Raw genomic sequence first — 16231 nt, forward strand, 5'->3', positions numbered from 1 at the left:
AGGCCGGAGTCTGGCAGGCGGGCAGGAGGCAGTCAGGGAGGCCGGAGGGTGAGACGAGAGGCAGGTGCCCAGGGAGGGCCGGTGACCCAGCAGCTGACAAACTGTCCGGCTATGTCCCAAAGGCCCATCTGCCCCTGAGTTCACAAAGACACAGCTGTTGTGCCCCTCAGCTCAGCCAGCCTCCCTCTGCCATCTCTAAGGCACCTGCCAGCTCCATGCCTCAGTTTCCCTATTGGCTCTCACCCCTATGTGATTGCTGTGCAGATGACCGAGCTGAGGGGGTGCAGGGGGTGCAGCCCTTTGCTGTGGAACATGTAGACTCGTGGGGTTACCGACAGCAGCCAACGTTCCCTGAGCACTGTGCTGAGTGCCTCAAGCCTGTTTCATTTCATCCTCACCACAACCTTAAGAATTGGGCACCATGCCCCATTATGCAGATGTGGAAACAGGTTCAGGATGGGGTGGACCTGCCTGAAGTTGCAGAGGCCCCTGAGCCCTCAGTCCGAGCCTGTCCTCCAGGGCGCCTGCAGGAGCTGGTGCACACACCTCTCCCTGTGAAACCAGGGTCCTGGTGAAGGGTGGACTCCCACTGTGGGGAGAGGGTCCCTGTGCAAGCAGGAGCGAAAGGGGCAGTGGGCCAGGTATATGTGCCCCTCAGTGGGTAGGGTGGGCCCAGGCCTCCTGGGCTGAAGCCCTGGGTGGGTTTTGGACCACCTGTGGGGAGGATGGAGGAGCCCAGAGGCCAACCATGTGAGGGGCCTGCGGCCTCCCCCACAGGCAGCTGTCATCTCCATTTCACAGATAGCAAGCTGCTCCCTCCCCAGGGTCACCACTAAGAGGAGCAGAATAGATGGTCTGGAAACCCAGGGTTTCCCTCTATGCCCAGGGGCTGCAATTGTGAGTGTGCATTGGTGGGGGGATCACTGCAGCCCCAGGGGAGGCCAGGCTGGCTGAGGGCCTGTTCGAAGGGCAGCTGGGGGGTGTGAGAGCTGAGGGTGACCCCCACCTCACCCTCGCAGGGGACCTGCTGGTTGAGCAGGGGTCAGACTACTCTGGGGATTTTACCTCTGCCAATGCCTCAGAGCCAATTACCTGTGTAATTAGCAACAAATGACTTGTGGGATGGTTGTGGTTTTCAGTTAAAATTAGAAGGAAACCCATATATTCAGGTCTCCCTGAAGGAGGTGGGTACCAAACAGATTCCCGGCTCTCGCCTTGCCTGTGCCCACCCCACGTGTTGTTTCTGAGCATCTACAATGTGCAGGGCCAGGGATGGGGCCAACCAGGAAGCAGGGCCCCAGAGGTGGCCACTGGCCAGGGCTGCTTCTCCCCCGCCCCGGGCAGCCCACCTGCCTGGCCAGGGACCTTCCCACCTTGCCCCGCCTTGCCCTGGACCTCCCGGGCAGGGGCCTGCCTGGCCAGATCCCTGGACTTCGAGGAAGGCGGTCGCCAGGCTGCCTTGGTGCTGGGACTCTGCCCGGGTCTCATTTCACCTCGCCACGGTCTTCAGGATGGCCTGGGCTGCTCCTTCCCCCCTTTCACAGAGGAGGACGTGGAGACCCAGGTGGGGGATGTTCACTGGCCTGAGATTGCCCAGCTGGGACATGGCAGAACCTGGACTTACTCTCTTCCCATCTGCCCCAACCCACGGTGGGATCATTTGCTGAGCCGCTGCCTCTGCCCTGCCCAGCCTGGCCCCTGCCTCACCTTCCCCCTCTACCCTGCCACAGGTGCCCAGCAGAGTGCCACCGTGGCCAACCCAGTGCCTGGTGCAAACCCGGACCTGCTTCCCCACTTCCTGGTGGAGCCCGAGGACGTCTACATCGTCAAGAACAAGCCGGTGCTGCTGGTGTGCAAGGCCGTGCCCGCCACGCAGATCTTCTTCAAGTGCAACGGGGAGTGGGTGCGCCAGGTGGACCATGTGATTGAGCGCAGCACGGACGGGAGCAGCGGTGAGCCGAGCCTGGGGCCTCCCCGGGCAGGGCCCATCCAGGGGGAGGCGAGTCTTGGCCAGCCCAGAGGAGCCTGCAGCTGCCCCCAGGATTTCCCACCTTGGACCCTGGAGGCCTTCCCCAGAGGCGACACCCCTCAGCAGTTTGGGGAGAAGGAGCGGGAGAGAGTGGGTCCCTGATGATCAAGGAGCTCCCAGACCTCAGGTTCAGTGATTGTTTTCTTGTGCGTTGGTTCATTCCATCAGTCAGGCATTCACTCACACCTCTGTGCGCACCCACTCCCATGCCGGGGACACAGCACCCCACGCTCGGAGCCCAAGCCCCCACAGACAGGCAGAGAGCGGGTGACCTCTCAGTGAGAGGAGAGGCCCCTCAGGGGAGGTGATGTGTAAACTGAGAGAGGCCTAAGAACTGCTTAGGGAGCCAAGAAGGGGACCTGCCTCCCAGGCAGGGGACACAGCCCAGGGAAGCCTGGAGGCAGACGCCGGCGTGCAGGTGGGTCAGCAGTGAGGGTGAGGGTGTGCAGGGGACCAAGGTGAGGCCACTGTCTTAGGGGATCTGGAGCTGCAGAGCGGCATGGCAGAGGTATATGTGATTCAGGGGCCGGGATGGAGGCTGATGGAAGCGGCAGGTCCCGAGACACTGAGCGGAGGGAGCCAGACTCAGCTGGGGGCACAGAGCGGGGTTCCAGGTGCAGCGAGCAGACCCAGGAAGCGCCTCTTCCATGAGACACAACATTCCCCACCTCCAGCCCTGGCCTTAAGCAGGCACTGGGGACGTGGGCAGACAGCCCACATGTCTGGGTTCCATGACTCCCCCAGAGAGGACTGGCAGAGGGAGAGGCAGGAGCGGACAACAGCCTCTCCTCCTCCCCCTTTTCCCCCTCCCTCTCCTCCTCCCTCCCCTTCCCCTCTCCCTCCCTTTCTCTCCTCCTCCCCTTCCTCCTCCTCCTCCTCCTCCTCACTCAGTAGAGTCTGTTTCAGTTTCCTCTCCCTTGGTGCTTTGTGGAGCACCCCACACATAATGACATCTCGGGGGTGGTCCTGAGCCCCCTCCCACCAAGGCCTCAGCCATCCTGAGACACATAGCACACATACCCTGTTGAGTCACAGCCTGTGTGGGACACACAGGCCATTGCCATGAGGCTCAAGCCACAGTGCAGCTGGGAAGGCAGGTGTCACCCAGGACTCACACTGATGCCAAGGACAGGCTGGGGACCTTGGTCCTAGAGAGATGGCCCAGGAAGGATTCCCAGAGCAGGAGGAACATCCAAGCTCAGGTCTCAAAACCGCCTGGAAAGGGCATCACCCAGGCCCGTAGACTGCAAGGTGCAGAGGCACAGAACAGCCTCCAGTGGCTCGGGTATGGGGCGAGAGCGAGCCCCGGGGCAGGCAGCAGTGCCTGGGAGGCTGCGCTAAGGGGCCCCTGGTGGCTGAGACACCAGAGTGTGTGTGAGACACCTGAGTGGGCTGCAGTCAGATTTGCACTGTAGGAAGACCATGCTGGGCACAGGGAGACTGGAGGAGGGCAAGACCCCGGCCAGGAAGAACAGTTTGGAAGCTCTGGCAGTGATCTGATGTGAGCTAAAGAGCCCTGGATTTAGGCAGCGCCATTTAGCCCCAGAACCAGCTTGTCATTTTACAGTTGAGCCTGAGGCCTTGGCTCTTACTCAGCCAGAGCCCCGCTGGGGCTCCAAGCAGGACTTCTGGTCTGCAGCAGTCACACCCCGCCCTTCCGTGAGGGTCAGCACCGGCTGCCTCCCTCCCCCAAGTGTCATCTCAGCGCCCTGGCCTGACTGCAGCTTCTCACCTGCGGTCTTTGGGTGTTCGCTGAACACCTGCTCTGTGGCACACCTTGGGTTAGGTACTAGGAGTCACGCTCTCAGGGCAGTGATCCAGCTCTGCCTTCTACCCTCAGGAGGGAGATGGAGAGGGTTGGTGGCCAATGTAGCCCAACAGAACTCTGGGCACCAGCACCTCCCAGGACCAGAGCCTCTCCTGGCCCCAGAGGCAGTGCCAGAGGCCTCCCTGCCCAGCAGCATGGCCCACCTTGTCTTGGTGGGAGGGTCTGCAGGAGAACTGCAGGCAAGTCCCTCCCCTCCCTGGGCTCAGTTTCTTCATCTGTAAAATGGGGATGAGGAGACCGCCCCCATCCTTCCCCTTGCAGATTGGTTGGGGGAAGCCTCGAGATCTCACACGCCCCGTCAGGACCCAGCACGGGGCCTTTCCTTTCTCCCCAGTGTCCCTTCAGTGTAAGTTCTCCCACTGCTGTGGGAGGTCCCCCAGGGAAGCACAGCCAGAGAACTGCTCTCCTGCAGCCTGGAAGCTCCAGTCCAGCCCCCTGCTGTTCCCAGCATCCCCTTCCGGGCTCCCGTGCACACCCCTCTGTCTGAAACACCCTTGCCATCATGAGGGCTCAGATCCATGGATTGGCAGGAACCTAGGACCTTGTCTGAATGAGCAGTCGCAGGCCCGGGCCAGCACACGCGCCGGGAGCCCCCGGCCCACACTCCCCGGCAGGCTCCCGTGGCCCTGTTCTCTTCCTGCCGGGCAGAGTAGCAACGCTTGGGACACGTCCCACCCGTAACCACCAGGGTCCTCTTCTGCCCCGAGCATCCGACCTCAGGCCTCCCATGGCCGGAACATCTGAATGTTCATTGATCTCATCGATTTCTCAACCCAAAGCCATCGAGTGCTTTGAGGCGAAGAGAAAGGCTTTCCTGACCCACAGACAGACACCACAGCAGTGGCGCCACACGGCGACACAGACCAAAGACCCCCAAACTAGAAACATGCTGTGGTCAGACAGGTATGGCAGGGGTTGGAGGTCCACCCAGCTCTGCAGCCCATTCGTTCGTGTGTGGGGCTGGGGGTGGCCGGGTGGACACCCAGGAGAGCACCTACTTCCCTCTCATTTGCCTTCAGTCCTCATCCAGAAGGCCAGGGGACAGAGACCAAGGCCTGAAGTGCTAGAACCCAAACCTGCTGACACTTAAAAAGCCTGAAATTTGCGAAACCAAGCACTGGAGTCTGGTCTGGGAGTGTAATTTATTTTGTGTTAAACAAACTGATTGGTTCTTAGATTGTTTAGAAGCAGATTGCTGAGAAGGTGAGAACGGAAGTGCCAGCTTGGCCTCAGAGCCCCAGCCAGAAACCCTGGGCGGCCCAGGTTCACACACACACCCGCCCAGGCCCGCTGGCCTGTGGTCCCTCCCCAAGGCTGGCCCCTGCTCACACTGACCAGGCAGGTGTAGACACAGCTGTACCCAGACACTGCTCCCAGGAACCAGGCCGCCTGGTGATCCGCAAGAGGGCAGTGCACAGCCCCTCACATCAAAGGCAGGGGAGGGCCGGGTCTGCAGCCCCCGCCTCAGGCACTGCCCTCCAGGAGCTTGTGGGGCTGAAGGGCACCCCTCACCAAGGCACTGCCTGGAGCTGGCACATTGAGGACACACTTGGCCCTCACTCATGCAAGTGAGAGGCAGGAGAGGAGGTGGCAGGACAGAAGGGGAGGGAAGACAAAGGGAAAGGAAAAGGGAGCGCTTCAATTTAGTGCTGTTCTCCCCAGCTGAGCCCCCTGGGCCATGGGTGAGGCTTCTGAAGGAGGGCCAGGCTCCTCACAGCACCACGGGGGATGGAGGAACTATTAACAGACCTGTCCACCCAAGGGAGAAAAAGTACACAGTTCAGAATGTTCTGGAGGTCTCCCACCCCTAACCCCCAAGGCAAAGAGGAAGAAGGGAGTGGAGGGCCGGTTCCCAAATCTTCTTATCAGATGCCCTCAGTCATCTTGAAAGACAGCTGGTGCCCAAGGCCCCTCTCCTATAGAGAACCCTGTGAGCCACCCCCTCGTTTTCAGCCTGCCCACCCCACCCCTGAGAGTGTCCACATTGGGTGTCTTAGAGAACGGGGCAGGTGGTGCCCAGAATGGAGGGAAGCAGCCCAGCTACCACGATCTCTCCAGAGGTGACAGCCCCGCCATCTCCTATGACAGCTGGCCAGCGACAGGAACGAAGTGATAGAAAAATCTGGACACCTAGTGTGAGAGCCCAGAGACTTGTTGAGGAGGGGTCTGGGAAGTGTCAGAGAAAGACATGTGAGAGAAATAAGAGGGAAACGGCCTCCCGGCCTGCGGCTCAGCTGGGCGCCCGCTCTTCCCGCAATGCAGCCCTAATTGAATTTCGCTGTTAACAATGGAAACACATTGGCTGCCGGCCTCTCTCTCCTTTTCTGATAAGCCAGTGACCCGAGGGAAATTGGGGTCAGGAGGAGGAGAAATTGGAAACAGTCTTTTCTCACTGCTGGGGATGCTGGTTTTGGCTACAGACGGCAGGAGGAGGGTTGCTGCCCCCGCTCCTGAGTGGTTAGAGGGTCCTGAGCCTGCCTCAGTCCAGGTATGGCAGAAGGCGGGGGGCTGAGTCCAGCCTGGAGCGGAGTCCCCCCACCTCACCCTAGTTAGGCAGAGCGGGTCCTGGACCCCCAGCTCAGCTCCCCCTCTGCTGGCTGCCCTCTCACCCTCTTCCAAGTTTCTCCCTAGTGCATAGGCACCCCAGCTTACCCTTTGGATGCAGACAGTCCCGGGACCCCACAGCAAGTTACTTCCCTCTGCGCTTCTGTCCAAGGGAGTGGCTTGAGACAACATCCCCATCCCTGCACGTGGGAACCCTAAGTCCCAGGGCGTCCTAGGGGCTAGCATCATACTACATAATCACTGCAATTATATTGTTAATGACTGTTATTATATTATCACATGTCAGGATCTATCTGCTAGCCGCTGAGGGAGGGGGCCAGATCCTTCCTCACCTCTTTTACCCCAGAGGTGCAGAGCTCAGCCTGTCTGCCCCACCCCTTCTGCCTGGAGTCTTTGGAGGCCAGACCCTCTGGCCCAAAGCTCTACGGCAGCCCCCTTTAGGGACATTTCTGTAAGTGACTCCAAGGAGTCAGGCCTCAGGTAACAAAGTATAATGAATGGAAGGTCTACCCAGCCTGCCCGGGGCCTTCAGGAGATAGAAATCAAGTGGCTCTTGGGCCTCCAGAGTTTCCTCCAGGCTGGGGGTTGCCTTCAAAGTCCACTCCCTTGCCAGGCAGCGAGCGAGGCTGAGGGTGGCGCGGAGACCCACATGCAGAGGCTCCGGGTGGCCCTGGGGCCCTGACTACCTGCCCCTCCCTCCCCCAGGGCTGCCCACCATGGAGGTCCGCATTAACGTCTCAAGGCAGCAGGTAGAAAAGGTGTTCGGGCTGGAGGAATACTGGTGCCAGTGCGTGGCATGGAGCTCCTCGGGCACCACCAAGAGTCAGAAGGCCTACATCCGCATAGCCTGTGAGTCTAGGGCTGGGCCCTGGGCGAGGGCGCATGGCGGGAGGGTGTCACCAGGAGAGGGGACAGTAGGCTACCTGGAAGAAGGGGTCCGGTCAAAAAATCTCACAGCCCTGCCTGGATGAGTGGAGAAAGTGCCTGTGGACACGGCCTAGCCACCCCATGTCCCCCTGTGCACCTGGCACTTCCTCTGCCATGTGCCATGGTCCCTGCAGGACAAGGGACGCAGCCAGCCAGTCTGAGCCTGTGCAAGGCCCTCAGGCAGGAGGACACCCTCATTCCTCTTCCAGATTTGCGCAAGAACTTTGAGCAGGAGCCGCTGGCCAAGGAGGTGTCCCTGGAGCAGGGCATCGTGCTGCCCTGCCGCCCACCGGAGGGCATCCCTCCAGCCGAGGTGAGGACTCCTCTAGTGCCCCCTTCTAGACCTGGGCTCCTGCCTGGCCACTCTGGCAGGGGCCACTCCGGGCGGGGCTAGCATGGGCTGGCAGAACATGGCAGGGTTCCCTCTCCTAGGTGGAGTGGCTCCGGAACGAGGACCTGGTGGACCCATCCCTGGACCCCAACGTATACATCACACGGGAGCACAGCCTGGTGGTGCGACAGGCCCGCCTTGCTGACACAGCCAACTACACCTGCGTGGCCAAGAACATTGTGGCACGTCGCCGCAGCGCCTCCGCTGCCGTCATCGTCTACGGTGGGCCCCGGGGCTCCCCGGTCACAGGGAGAGGCACTGTGGTGCCCCTGGGCAGTGACATGTGGCTGGTGGGGTAAAGAGAGGCCATGAGGCCAAGGCCAGGTGAACCAGATCATGTCTGACTAGTCAGGATAAGCAAAGGGCTCGCTGTGACTGCTGGGGACCCAGGGGCCTGTCTGGGCAAAGGTATGGGACAGGTTGGAGGTCCTGTGGGCAGCAGGCATTGTGCAAAAGGAGATGAGGGACAGGATGGGAATCTAGGAAAGGTGACAGACTGTCCCCACTCCTGAGTCTCCAGGGCGGGAGTCAGAAGACGCACAGTCCGGGCACCCCCAGGAGCCGGCAGAGGGAGGGTGCAGGAGTCACCCCAGGAGAGGCTGGGGTCTGGGCTGCAGGAGCGCGTGAGCCACGGTTCAGCCTGGCTACCCCGAGTGCCCCCTGGGAGAAGGGAAGACTGTGGCACGCGTGCTGCAGGGCCCGGGGGCCAGCAGGCACGAGCATGGCCTCCCCCAGGCCTTCTCTCCCAGCTCAGACACAGCCCACCCGTATCCAGCTCACAGCCCCTCTGCCCTCACGCCCCGTCCCCTGGGCCAGTGTATCTGAGGACGCCCCCGCTCCCTGACCCCAGCCCTTCTCTGTCCGGCCAGTGAACGGTGGGTGGTCGACGTGGACCGAGTGGTCCGTCTGCAGCGCCAGCTGTGGGCGCGGCTGGCAGAAACGGAGCCGGAGCTGCACCAACCCGGCGCCTCTCAACGGGGGCGCTTTCTGTGAGGGGCAGAATGTCCAGAAAACAGCCTGCGCCACCCTGTGCCCAGGTACCAGCGGCCACCGCCTCCCGCATCGTTCCTCACCACGCCATCTCCGTGCCCTGGCTCCATCGCGCCCACCAACCTGCCCCCCCATGGCTCCATCCCACCCGCCTGCCACACAGGGCCAGGCTCAGTCTGAGGCGGGGATCGGGGTGCGGTGTATGGTTGGAGTCAGGGCTCGATCTGTGTCCAGTCTCAGGGCTCAACATAGGGTGTAAGTCACAAGATGTGAGGTACAGTTTGACAGGGTCTAGGGCTCAGCCCGTGGCTGCAGAGTCCACTTGTCCCTGGGTTCAGAAGGGTCAACGTGTGACGAGAGAGCCCTCACTGCCCCAGGGCCAGGACAGCCTCCCTGGTGTGGAGAGAGCCAAGCAGCCCCGGCGTCATCCGCGCCTCCCTGTCATTAGCATGCGTCATCAAGGCCAGCTGGACACTAGAGGGCGTGTATCGCGGGCCTGGCCCTGGCTTTGCCCCCGAATCCAGGCTGCCTTGCCCTGCCTGGTCTGGATGCCCAGAGGGGCCACACTGGCCGACCGCCGGGGCAGGCACCCAGGCTGACTGCACCGTCTCCTCTCTGCCTGTCTGTCTCTCGTCTAGTGGATGGCAGCTGGAGCCCGTGGAGCAAGTGGTCGGCCTGTGGGCTGGACTGCACCCACTGGCGGAGCCGTGAGTGCTCTGACCCAGCACCCCGCAACGGAGGGGAGGAGTGCCAGGGTGCCGACCTGGACACCCGCAACTGTACCACTGACCTCTGTGTACACAGTGAGTCTTCTCTGCCCTGAGGTCCTCTTCTGTTTGCCTGGATTGGCCCTGCCCAGCCCTGGGGAGGTGGGGGCTGAGGGAGCTATTCTCCCGCCAAAGGCTGTAGCCTCTCCAGGCTCAGGACCCTGTGGGATCCCCCTCACCCTTAGCATACTGCACGTGGGCCCAGGCGCGCCCTGCCACCTCCCATGCCTCCTGAGACACGCACAGATTTGAACCTTGACTTATGCGCACCCATTGCCCACACTCGCCCAAACACCACAGCTTCACATCTGCCTCGTCCCCCAAGTGCACATACAGGTCCTGTGGGGACGCCGGGCTTGTGAGGGCTGTTAATTACAAAGCCATAACTAACAATTAAAGATCTCTGTTGGATTTTTTTTCCTCTAGAACATACCCTCCCCCATTCTTTCAATTAAAAACCTAATTATCTGTGTCAATTCCTTTCTGATGGACGTTTCTTCCATTTATGCAAAACTCTTCTAAAATCAATATAGCTTCCTCCAAGCAGTCAATCACCCCCTCCCCAAACCTGCCCCAGGCCTTGGGGAGGCAGACAGAGAGAAGGGCCCCCAAACCCCTACTCCTGGTCTAGGCACTGACCTGGAACTATGCAGGAGGCAGACCCCTTGCTCTGGGGATCCCAGGAGTTCACCCCCAGCCCAAGCTGCCCTTGTCCCAGAAGAGCAGGCAGCAGGTTCAGCCTAGCAGCCAGGTACCAGGTCATCTGCCCTGGGGGAGTAGATCTTCCCCTCATCTATCCTCCGGGCAGCAGACTCAGCCAGGATCTCAAGCCCGTGAGGGATGTGATTTGCTCAGAGTCACACAGCACAGTAATGGCAAATACAGGGCTGGGATGCACACGCACAGACTCCACGGTCCCTGCCACGAGCGTCTGCTCCCTAGCTAGTGCAGATGCCCCAGGGTCCAGACCTCATCCTCCTGGGATGCAGACCGCTGACGTCTCCTTCCCAGACTCCTACACCCCTGCCCCCACCAAGGCCGCGCTGTCTCCTGCAGCTGCTTCTGGCCCTGAGGACGTGGCCCTCTACGTGGGCCTCATCGCCGTGGCCGTCTGCCTCGTCCTGCTGCTGCTTGTCCTCATCCTCGTTTACTGCCGGAAGAAGGAGGGGCTGGACTCGGATGTGGCTGACTCATCCATTCTCACCTCAGGCTTCCAGCCCGTCAGCATCAAGCCCAGCAAAGCAGGTGAGGGGCCCCCTGCCCCCAGCACTCTTGCCCCAGCTCCCACGCCAAGGGCTGCTGGGGCAGGGATGCCCTTAGTGCCACTGCCTGAGTCTTTCTTTATCCTGCAGACAACCCCCATCTGCTCACCATCCAGCCGGACCTCAGCACCACCACCACCACCTACCAGGGCAGTCTCTGTCCCCGGCAGGACGGGCCCAGCCCCAAGTTCCAGCTCACCAATGGGCACCTGCTCAGCCCCCTGGGTGGCGGCCGCCACACACTGCACCACAGCTCCCCCACCTCTGAGGCCGAGGAGTTCGTCTCCCGCCTCTCCACCCAGAACTACTTCCGCTCCCTGCCCCGAGGCACCAGCAACATGACCTATGGGACCTTCAACTTCCTCGGGGGCCGGCTGATGATCCCTAACACAGGTAGGAAGGACCCCAGGGGGCTCTGAAAGCTCCACTTCCCTCCTTCATCTCCACTTCCCTCCTAGAGGAGGATGGGACAGCTGGATGTTCCTCTCGTGCCCCTCAGTGTCCCTCGACAGATCAGCAAGGAAAGGGGGTGGAGTTCTGGGGAGAACTCAGTCTTGGCTGGCACCGAGGCCATGGCCAGAGCTGTCTTCCTCCTGTTGCCTGTGGGCGCAAAATAACTGTCGGTTCATATACACAGCCAACCAGCCTACTTGTGCCGGTCTCCGTGTGGGGCCAGAGGTAGGGCAAGCCCCGGTCCCAGGGAGCTTGCAACTGAGCAGGGAGACAACCAGGGGCAAACAGATCAGCACAGGCCTGGGCAGAGGGCATCCTGGAGTCCCCACTGCATCCTGGCTTCCACCCACCCCAGCACAGAAGCCCTCTGACGAACTCTTTCCATGGCTGCCTTGCAAGAAGTGACTGCAGCCTGTGGCATGGCCGGCCACTCCCACCTGAAATTCTCAAGTCCCTCAGCTTAGATGACCCCATGTGCTCCTGGTTTGCTTGTCCGTCTCCAGCTGCGTGTTCCATACGTGTAGGTGTGCCTCCGAACTCCCTCCCGGCGCCCTTCTCCCCGAGCGGCCTCGCCCACTCCATGGCTTTAATCGCTGTGTCTGTGCAGATAACTCCCACTCCCCCATCCTCAGCCTGCAGTTCTCCCAGGCGACAGAACTGTACACCCAGCTGCCTCCTGGCCAGCTCCATCTGGATGTCTCACAGCACCTCAGACTCCTGGTGCCTAAAACAGAACCGTCTCCCACCCTCCCCCAGAACCTCCCCGTTCCTGGCTTTCCCCAGTTCACGGATCATCTAGTTGCTCAAGCCAGAAACTTGGGGTCACCTTGACCTCCTGCTCTTCCACCCTTGCCCCGCGCCAGCTTCAGTCCCATGCCAGTCTCTCCTCAATAGCTCCTGCTGCCTCTTGCTCTCGTCCTCCCTTGCTGCCTCTCCTGACACAGGCCACCAAACCCCTCACCTGGTTCCTCGCTCTAAACCTTCACCAATGAAGCCAGAGTTGATCATGACCCTCTCGTGCTCGAACCCCTTCTGGGCTCCCCTCTGCCCCCTGCAAAGCCCACTTGACACTGCAGAGAAGACCTGCCTCCTGCAGGCCAGCTGCTTCAGCCCCTTCCCACACACACATCCTCCTGCACACGGCAGCCACCATGGACTCTCAGCATCCCAGATGTGGAAGTGCGCTGCCCTTCACACGCACTGACCCCCTGCCCCTCCCACCGGCTCAGCTGGGACTTCTGTTTTGGGTCCCGGCCTGACAGCTCTTGCCGTCTGTGCCTCACGTCCACACGGATGATAACGAACCCCTCATGGGGCTGTTGGGATGACGAGGTGAGACGGCATCTGTCAGCTCTTACAGAGACGCAGGCGGACAGTGCGGCCCCGCAGCCCTCGCCGTTTGCTGCCCAGGCAGCGTGGGCGACTGCCACTTCTCCCGCATCCTGTGCTGTGGTTGACTTGTCCTTCTGCCTGCTGGGCTAAGAGCTTCATGAGTGGGGTCTGTCATTTTCCTTCGCCGTCCTGAGTACCCAGCATTAGGATCTGATGAATGAAGATGCAAGTGTGTGTACCTTCCCCATGGAGAGCATTCCTGCGAGGATGTCTGGGATTGTCACCAACACTACGGCTAGGACTGCGGGGCAGTTCGGGCCAGGGAAGGGAGCGGTGGCTATGACTCTGCACCCTCCGGTGAAGCCGTGATGCCCCGCCCCACCCTGCTCTGCGCTGCCGTCTGGGGACTGTGCTTTTGCTTTTGGACTCGGTGGGGTAAAGTCATGGAATTCCTCTCCCTCCACCCGTCCTGAGCTGGGAGCCCCTCCTCATGTGAGGGTGCCTGTCTGGGGGAGTCCCTGCTCACCACTTCTAGAGGGACTCCCTGGCCCGTCTTTGGCGGATCCTGTCCCACCACCTCCCTGTTGAACCACTCCCCTCTCGGCACACACTGATCCTGCTCCTCCAAGATGCTGGAGCAGAGGCGAGTCAGCCGACGGGAGGGCATCCAGCGCAGGAGATAGGTTGCTCAAGACCTGCCCCACCTGCAGGGACCATGGTGTGGCAGAGAGTAGCAGGGGCAATGGAGATGGGGAGCTGGAGCAGGGCAGGAGGGCAGTGGGGGCTCAGGCAGTGGTTCCAGAACCGTCAAGTATGTAGCACTGGCTGGGCTAGAGAGGCAGTGGGGGCCAGAGGCAAAGGGCCTTCAATGCCAGGCCAGGAAGCCGGACTTCATCCCAGAGGTAGGGAAGGTTTTAAGCAAGGAATACCCTGGTCCTGCCCAGTGCCTTTCAAGGGACAAGGGAGGTTGGTACAGCATGCCTTCTGTCCCCAGGTATCCTGCGCCTGGGCTAACGAGGCATGCTTTCCCCACCGGGGTTCCCTCAGTTGCTCCTGGGGTGCCCCTGAGTCAGCTTCATGCCTGTGGGGGTGGTTGGTCAGCATGGCAGTCTTTGAGGCCCCTCGGTCCCCAGGCCGGGCTGGCACCAGTCAGTCCTCACAGGGAGGCTCCTGGAGGGGCTGTCTGGTGGGGTGTTGGATGCGCTGGCAGTGGGTAAGCCCTGGCCGTCTTCCTGCTGTTCCAGGAATCAGCCTCCTCATCCCCCCAGACGCCATACCCCGAGGGAAGATCTACGAGATCTACCTCACGCTGCACAAGCCGGAAGACGTGAGGTGTGACCGCGGGCCCTGTTGCCCGGGGTGGGAGGGACCCACCTGCCGCCTTCAGTCCCCAGGAAGCCCCCTGCCCACCCACTGTTGTGCCTGGCCTGAGGCAGCGGGGGGAGAGCTGCGCCTAAGCCCCATCTGGTTCTGCAACCCAAGCCCCTGGGCCCTGGGACGCTGCCGCCCTGCCCTTGGCCTAGCCCTCAGGACCCAGGATGGGCCACTGACACCTTTCCCTCCCACCCATATTCCCCCACTTGAGGTTGCCCCTAGCTGGCTGTCAGACCCTGCTGAGTCCCATCGTTAGCTGCGGACCCCCCGGCGTCCTGCTCACCCGGCCAGTCATCCTGGCTATGGACCACTGTGGGGAGCCCAGCCCCGACAGCTGGAGCCTGCGCCTCAAAAAGCAGTCGTGCGAGGGCAGCTGGGAGGTGAGCAGGGAACCGACCCCGGCTCCGGAAGGGAACGTGGGCTAACTGCACGCTCGGCCCAGCCCTCCACTGCTGGTTGGCCCTGAGCCGCACCCCCACCCCTCCCCAGTCTCCGGCCACTTCTTGAAGCCACAGCTGGCCCCAGGGCTCTGAAGCTGGGCAGAACTGACCCGCTGACCCCTGCCCGCAGGATGTGCTGCACCTGGGCGAGGAGGCGCCCTCCCACCTCTACTACTGCCAGCTGGAGGCCAGTGCCTGCTACGTCTTCACTGAGCAGCTGGGCCGCTTCGCCCTGGTGGGAGAGGCCCTCAGCGTGGCTGCCGCCAAGCGCCTCAAGCTGCTTCTGTTTGCCCCGGTGGCCTGCACCTCCCTCGAGTACAACATCCGGGTCTACTGCCTGCATGACACCCATGACGCACTCAAGGTATCGCCCGCCCCTCACCCCCGCCCCCTGCCGCTGGGAGGCCCAGCTATGCCTGGCCCTGTGGACTGATTGCCTGGGGCAGTGGGGAGGGGCCTCGGCTGACCACCTGGGGCCCTGCAGGAGGTGGTGCAGCTGGAGAAGCAGCTGGGGGGACAGCTGATCCAGGAGCCTCGGGTCCTGCACTTCAAGGACAGTTACCACAACCTGCGCCTGTCCATCCACGACGTGCCCAGCTCCCTGTGGCAGAGCAAGCTCCTCGTCAGCTACCAGGTGAGGGCCAGGGCCATGGCCATGGCCAGCGCACAGAGGGCCTGGAGCTTGGGCTCACCTGACACCTCCTCTCTGCACCCCCATCAGGAGATCCCCTTTTATCACATCTGGAACGGCACGCAGCAGTACCTGCACTGCACCTTCACCCTGGAGCGCATCAGCCCCAGCACTAGCGACCTGGCCTGCAAGCTGTGGGTGTGGCAGGTGGAGGGCGATGGGCAGAGCTTCAACATCAACTTCAACATCACCAAGGTGGACGGCAGGGGCTGCAGCACCGCCGTGACGTGCTCCCACTACCAACTCCCTACCAGCCCCCAAAACGCTCCTGCCCTGCCACCCACTTTCCCTCCCACCTGTCCCCAGGCCCGCCTCCTCCCAGAAAGCCCTTGGTAGCTTCCTCCCAGACTCAGAGAGAGGGAGGCGCAGGTGCAAATGGGACTTGGGGAGGGGAATGCAGGGGACATGAGAGCAGCAGGAGGGGGCCCCAAAGAATGAGCCATTTGGCTGCAGCATTAAGGGGAAGAGCATTTCTGGCAGTGAGAGCTGGGCAGGGAGGACTCAGGCCATGAAAAGAGCTGTGCGTGTTGAGTGTCAGCAGAGGCTGGGCAGGGTGACTTGGAGGGGAGAAGGGCGGAGAGGGAGGGAGGCCACAGAGGGCTCCTCTGCTCACTGGCTTTGTGGCTTTGGGCAGGTCACTGCACCTCTGAGCTCCAGTAAGCAGGGCCTTGGCACATGGGAGGCGCCCAGGATGTACCAGTGCTCATGCCGCCCCCATGCTCTGGGGAGTCTGGGAGCTCCCCCAGCAGGAGGTGGCAGTGGGCCCAGGCTTGGGGAAAGTTCTAACAGGCACCTCTGTCCCTCCCACCTCCAGGACACAAGGTTTGCTGAGTTGCTGGCTCTGGAGAGTGAAGGGGGGGTCCCAGCCCTGGTGGGCCCCAGTGCCTTCAAGATCCCCTTCCTCATTCGGCAGAAGATCATTTCCAGCCTGGACCCACCCTGTAACCGGGGTGCCGACTGGCGGACTCTGGCCCAGAAACTCCACCTGGACAGGTGGGTGGGAGAGGGGCAGAGAGGGCCTGCGCAGGCCACCGACAGTCCTGCCTAGGTGGGGGGTGGCGTGGACAGGAGGCCCTGTGGGGCCTGTGCCGTATCTACTAGTGGCCAGGGCACTCATTGTGTTTGGCTTGGGGGAGGCCCTGCTCTGGGGTGGGCCAGGGGGCCAGGAGGTGTCGGCTGGGG

At 61.8% G+C, this 16231-nt stretch overlaps 1 protein-coding gene across 1 annotated transcript in view; it reads left to right on the forward strand.

Annotated features, from left to right (window-relative positions):
* Positions 1-16231, forward strand: part of UNC5A (unc-5 netrin receptor A) — a 67623-nt gene that overhangs the window by 50172 nt on the left and 1220 nt on the right. Inside the window, exons 2-14 of the mRNA XM_025389345.1 lie at positions 1731-1952; positions 7128-7271; positions 7559-7662; positions 7782-7962; positions 9369-9533; positions 10554-10742; positions 10850-11152; positions 13789-13876; positions 14130-14298; positions 14489-14722; positions 14843-14992; positions 15080-15244; positions 15864-16042. Coding sequence (XP_025245130.1) covers positions 1731-1952; positions 7128-7271; positions 7559-7662; positions 7782-7962; positions 9369-9533; positions 10554-10742; positions 10850-11152; positions 13789-13876; positions 14130-14298; positions 14489-14722; positions 14843-14992; positions 15080-15244; positions 15864-16042 — 2293 coding nt within the window. The remainder of the gene's footprint in view (positions 1-1730; positions 1953-7127; positions 7272-7558; positions 7663-7781; positions 7963-9368; positions 9534-10553; positions 10743-10849; positions 11153-13788; positions 13877-14129; positions 14299-14488; positions 14723-14842; positions 14993-15079; positions 15245-15863; positions 16043-16231) is intronic.

The sequence above is a fragment of the Theropithecus gelada genome, chromosome 6 (assembly GCF_003255815.1).
Source record: "Theropithecus gelada isolate Dixy chromosome 6, Tgel_1.0, whole genome shotgun sequence".
Classification (NCBI taxonomy): Eukaryota; Metazoa; Chordata; class Mammalia; order Primates; family Cercopithecidae; genus Theropithecus; species Theropithecus gelada.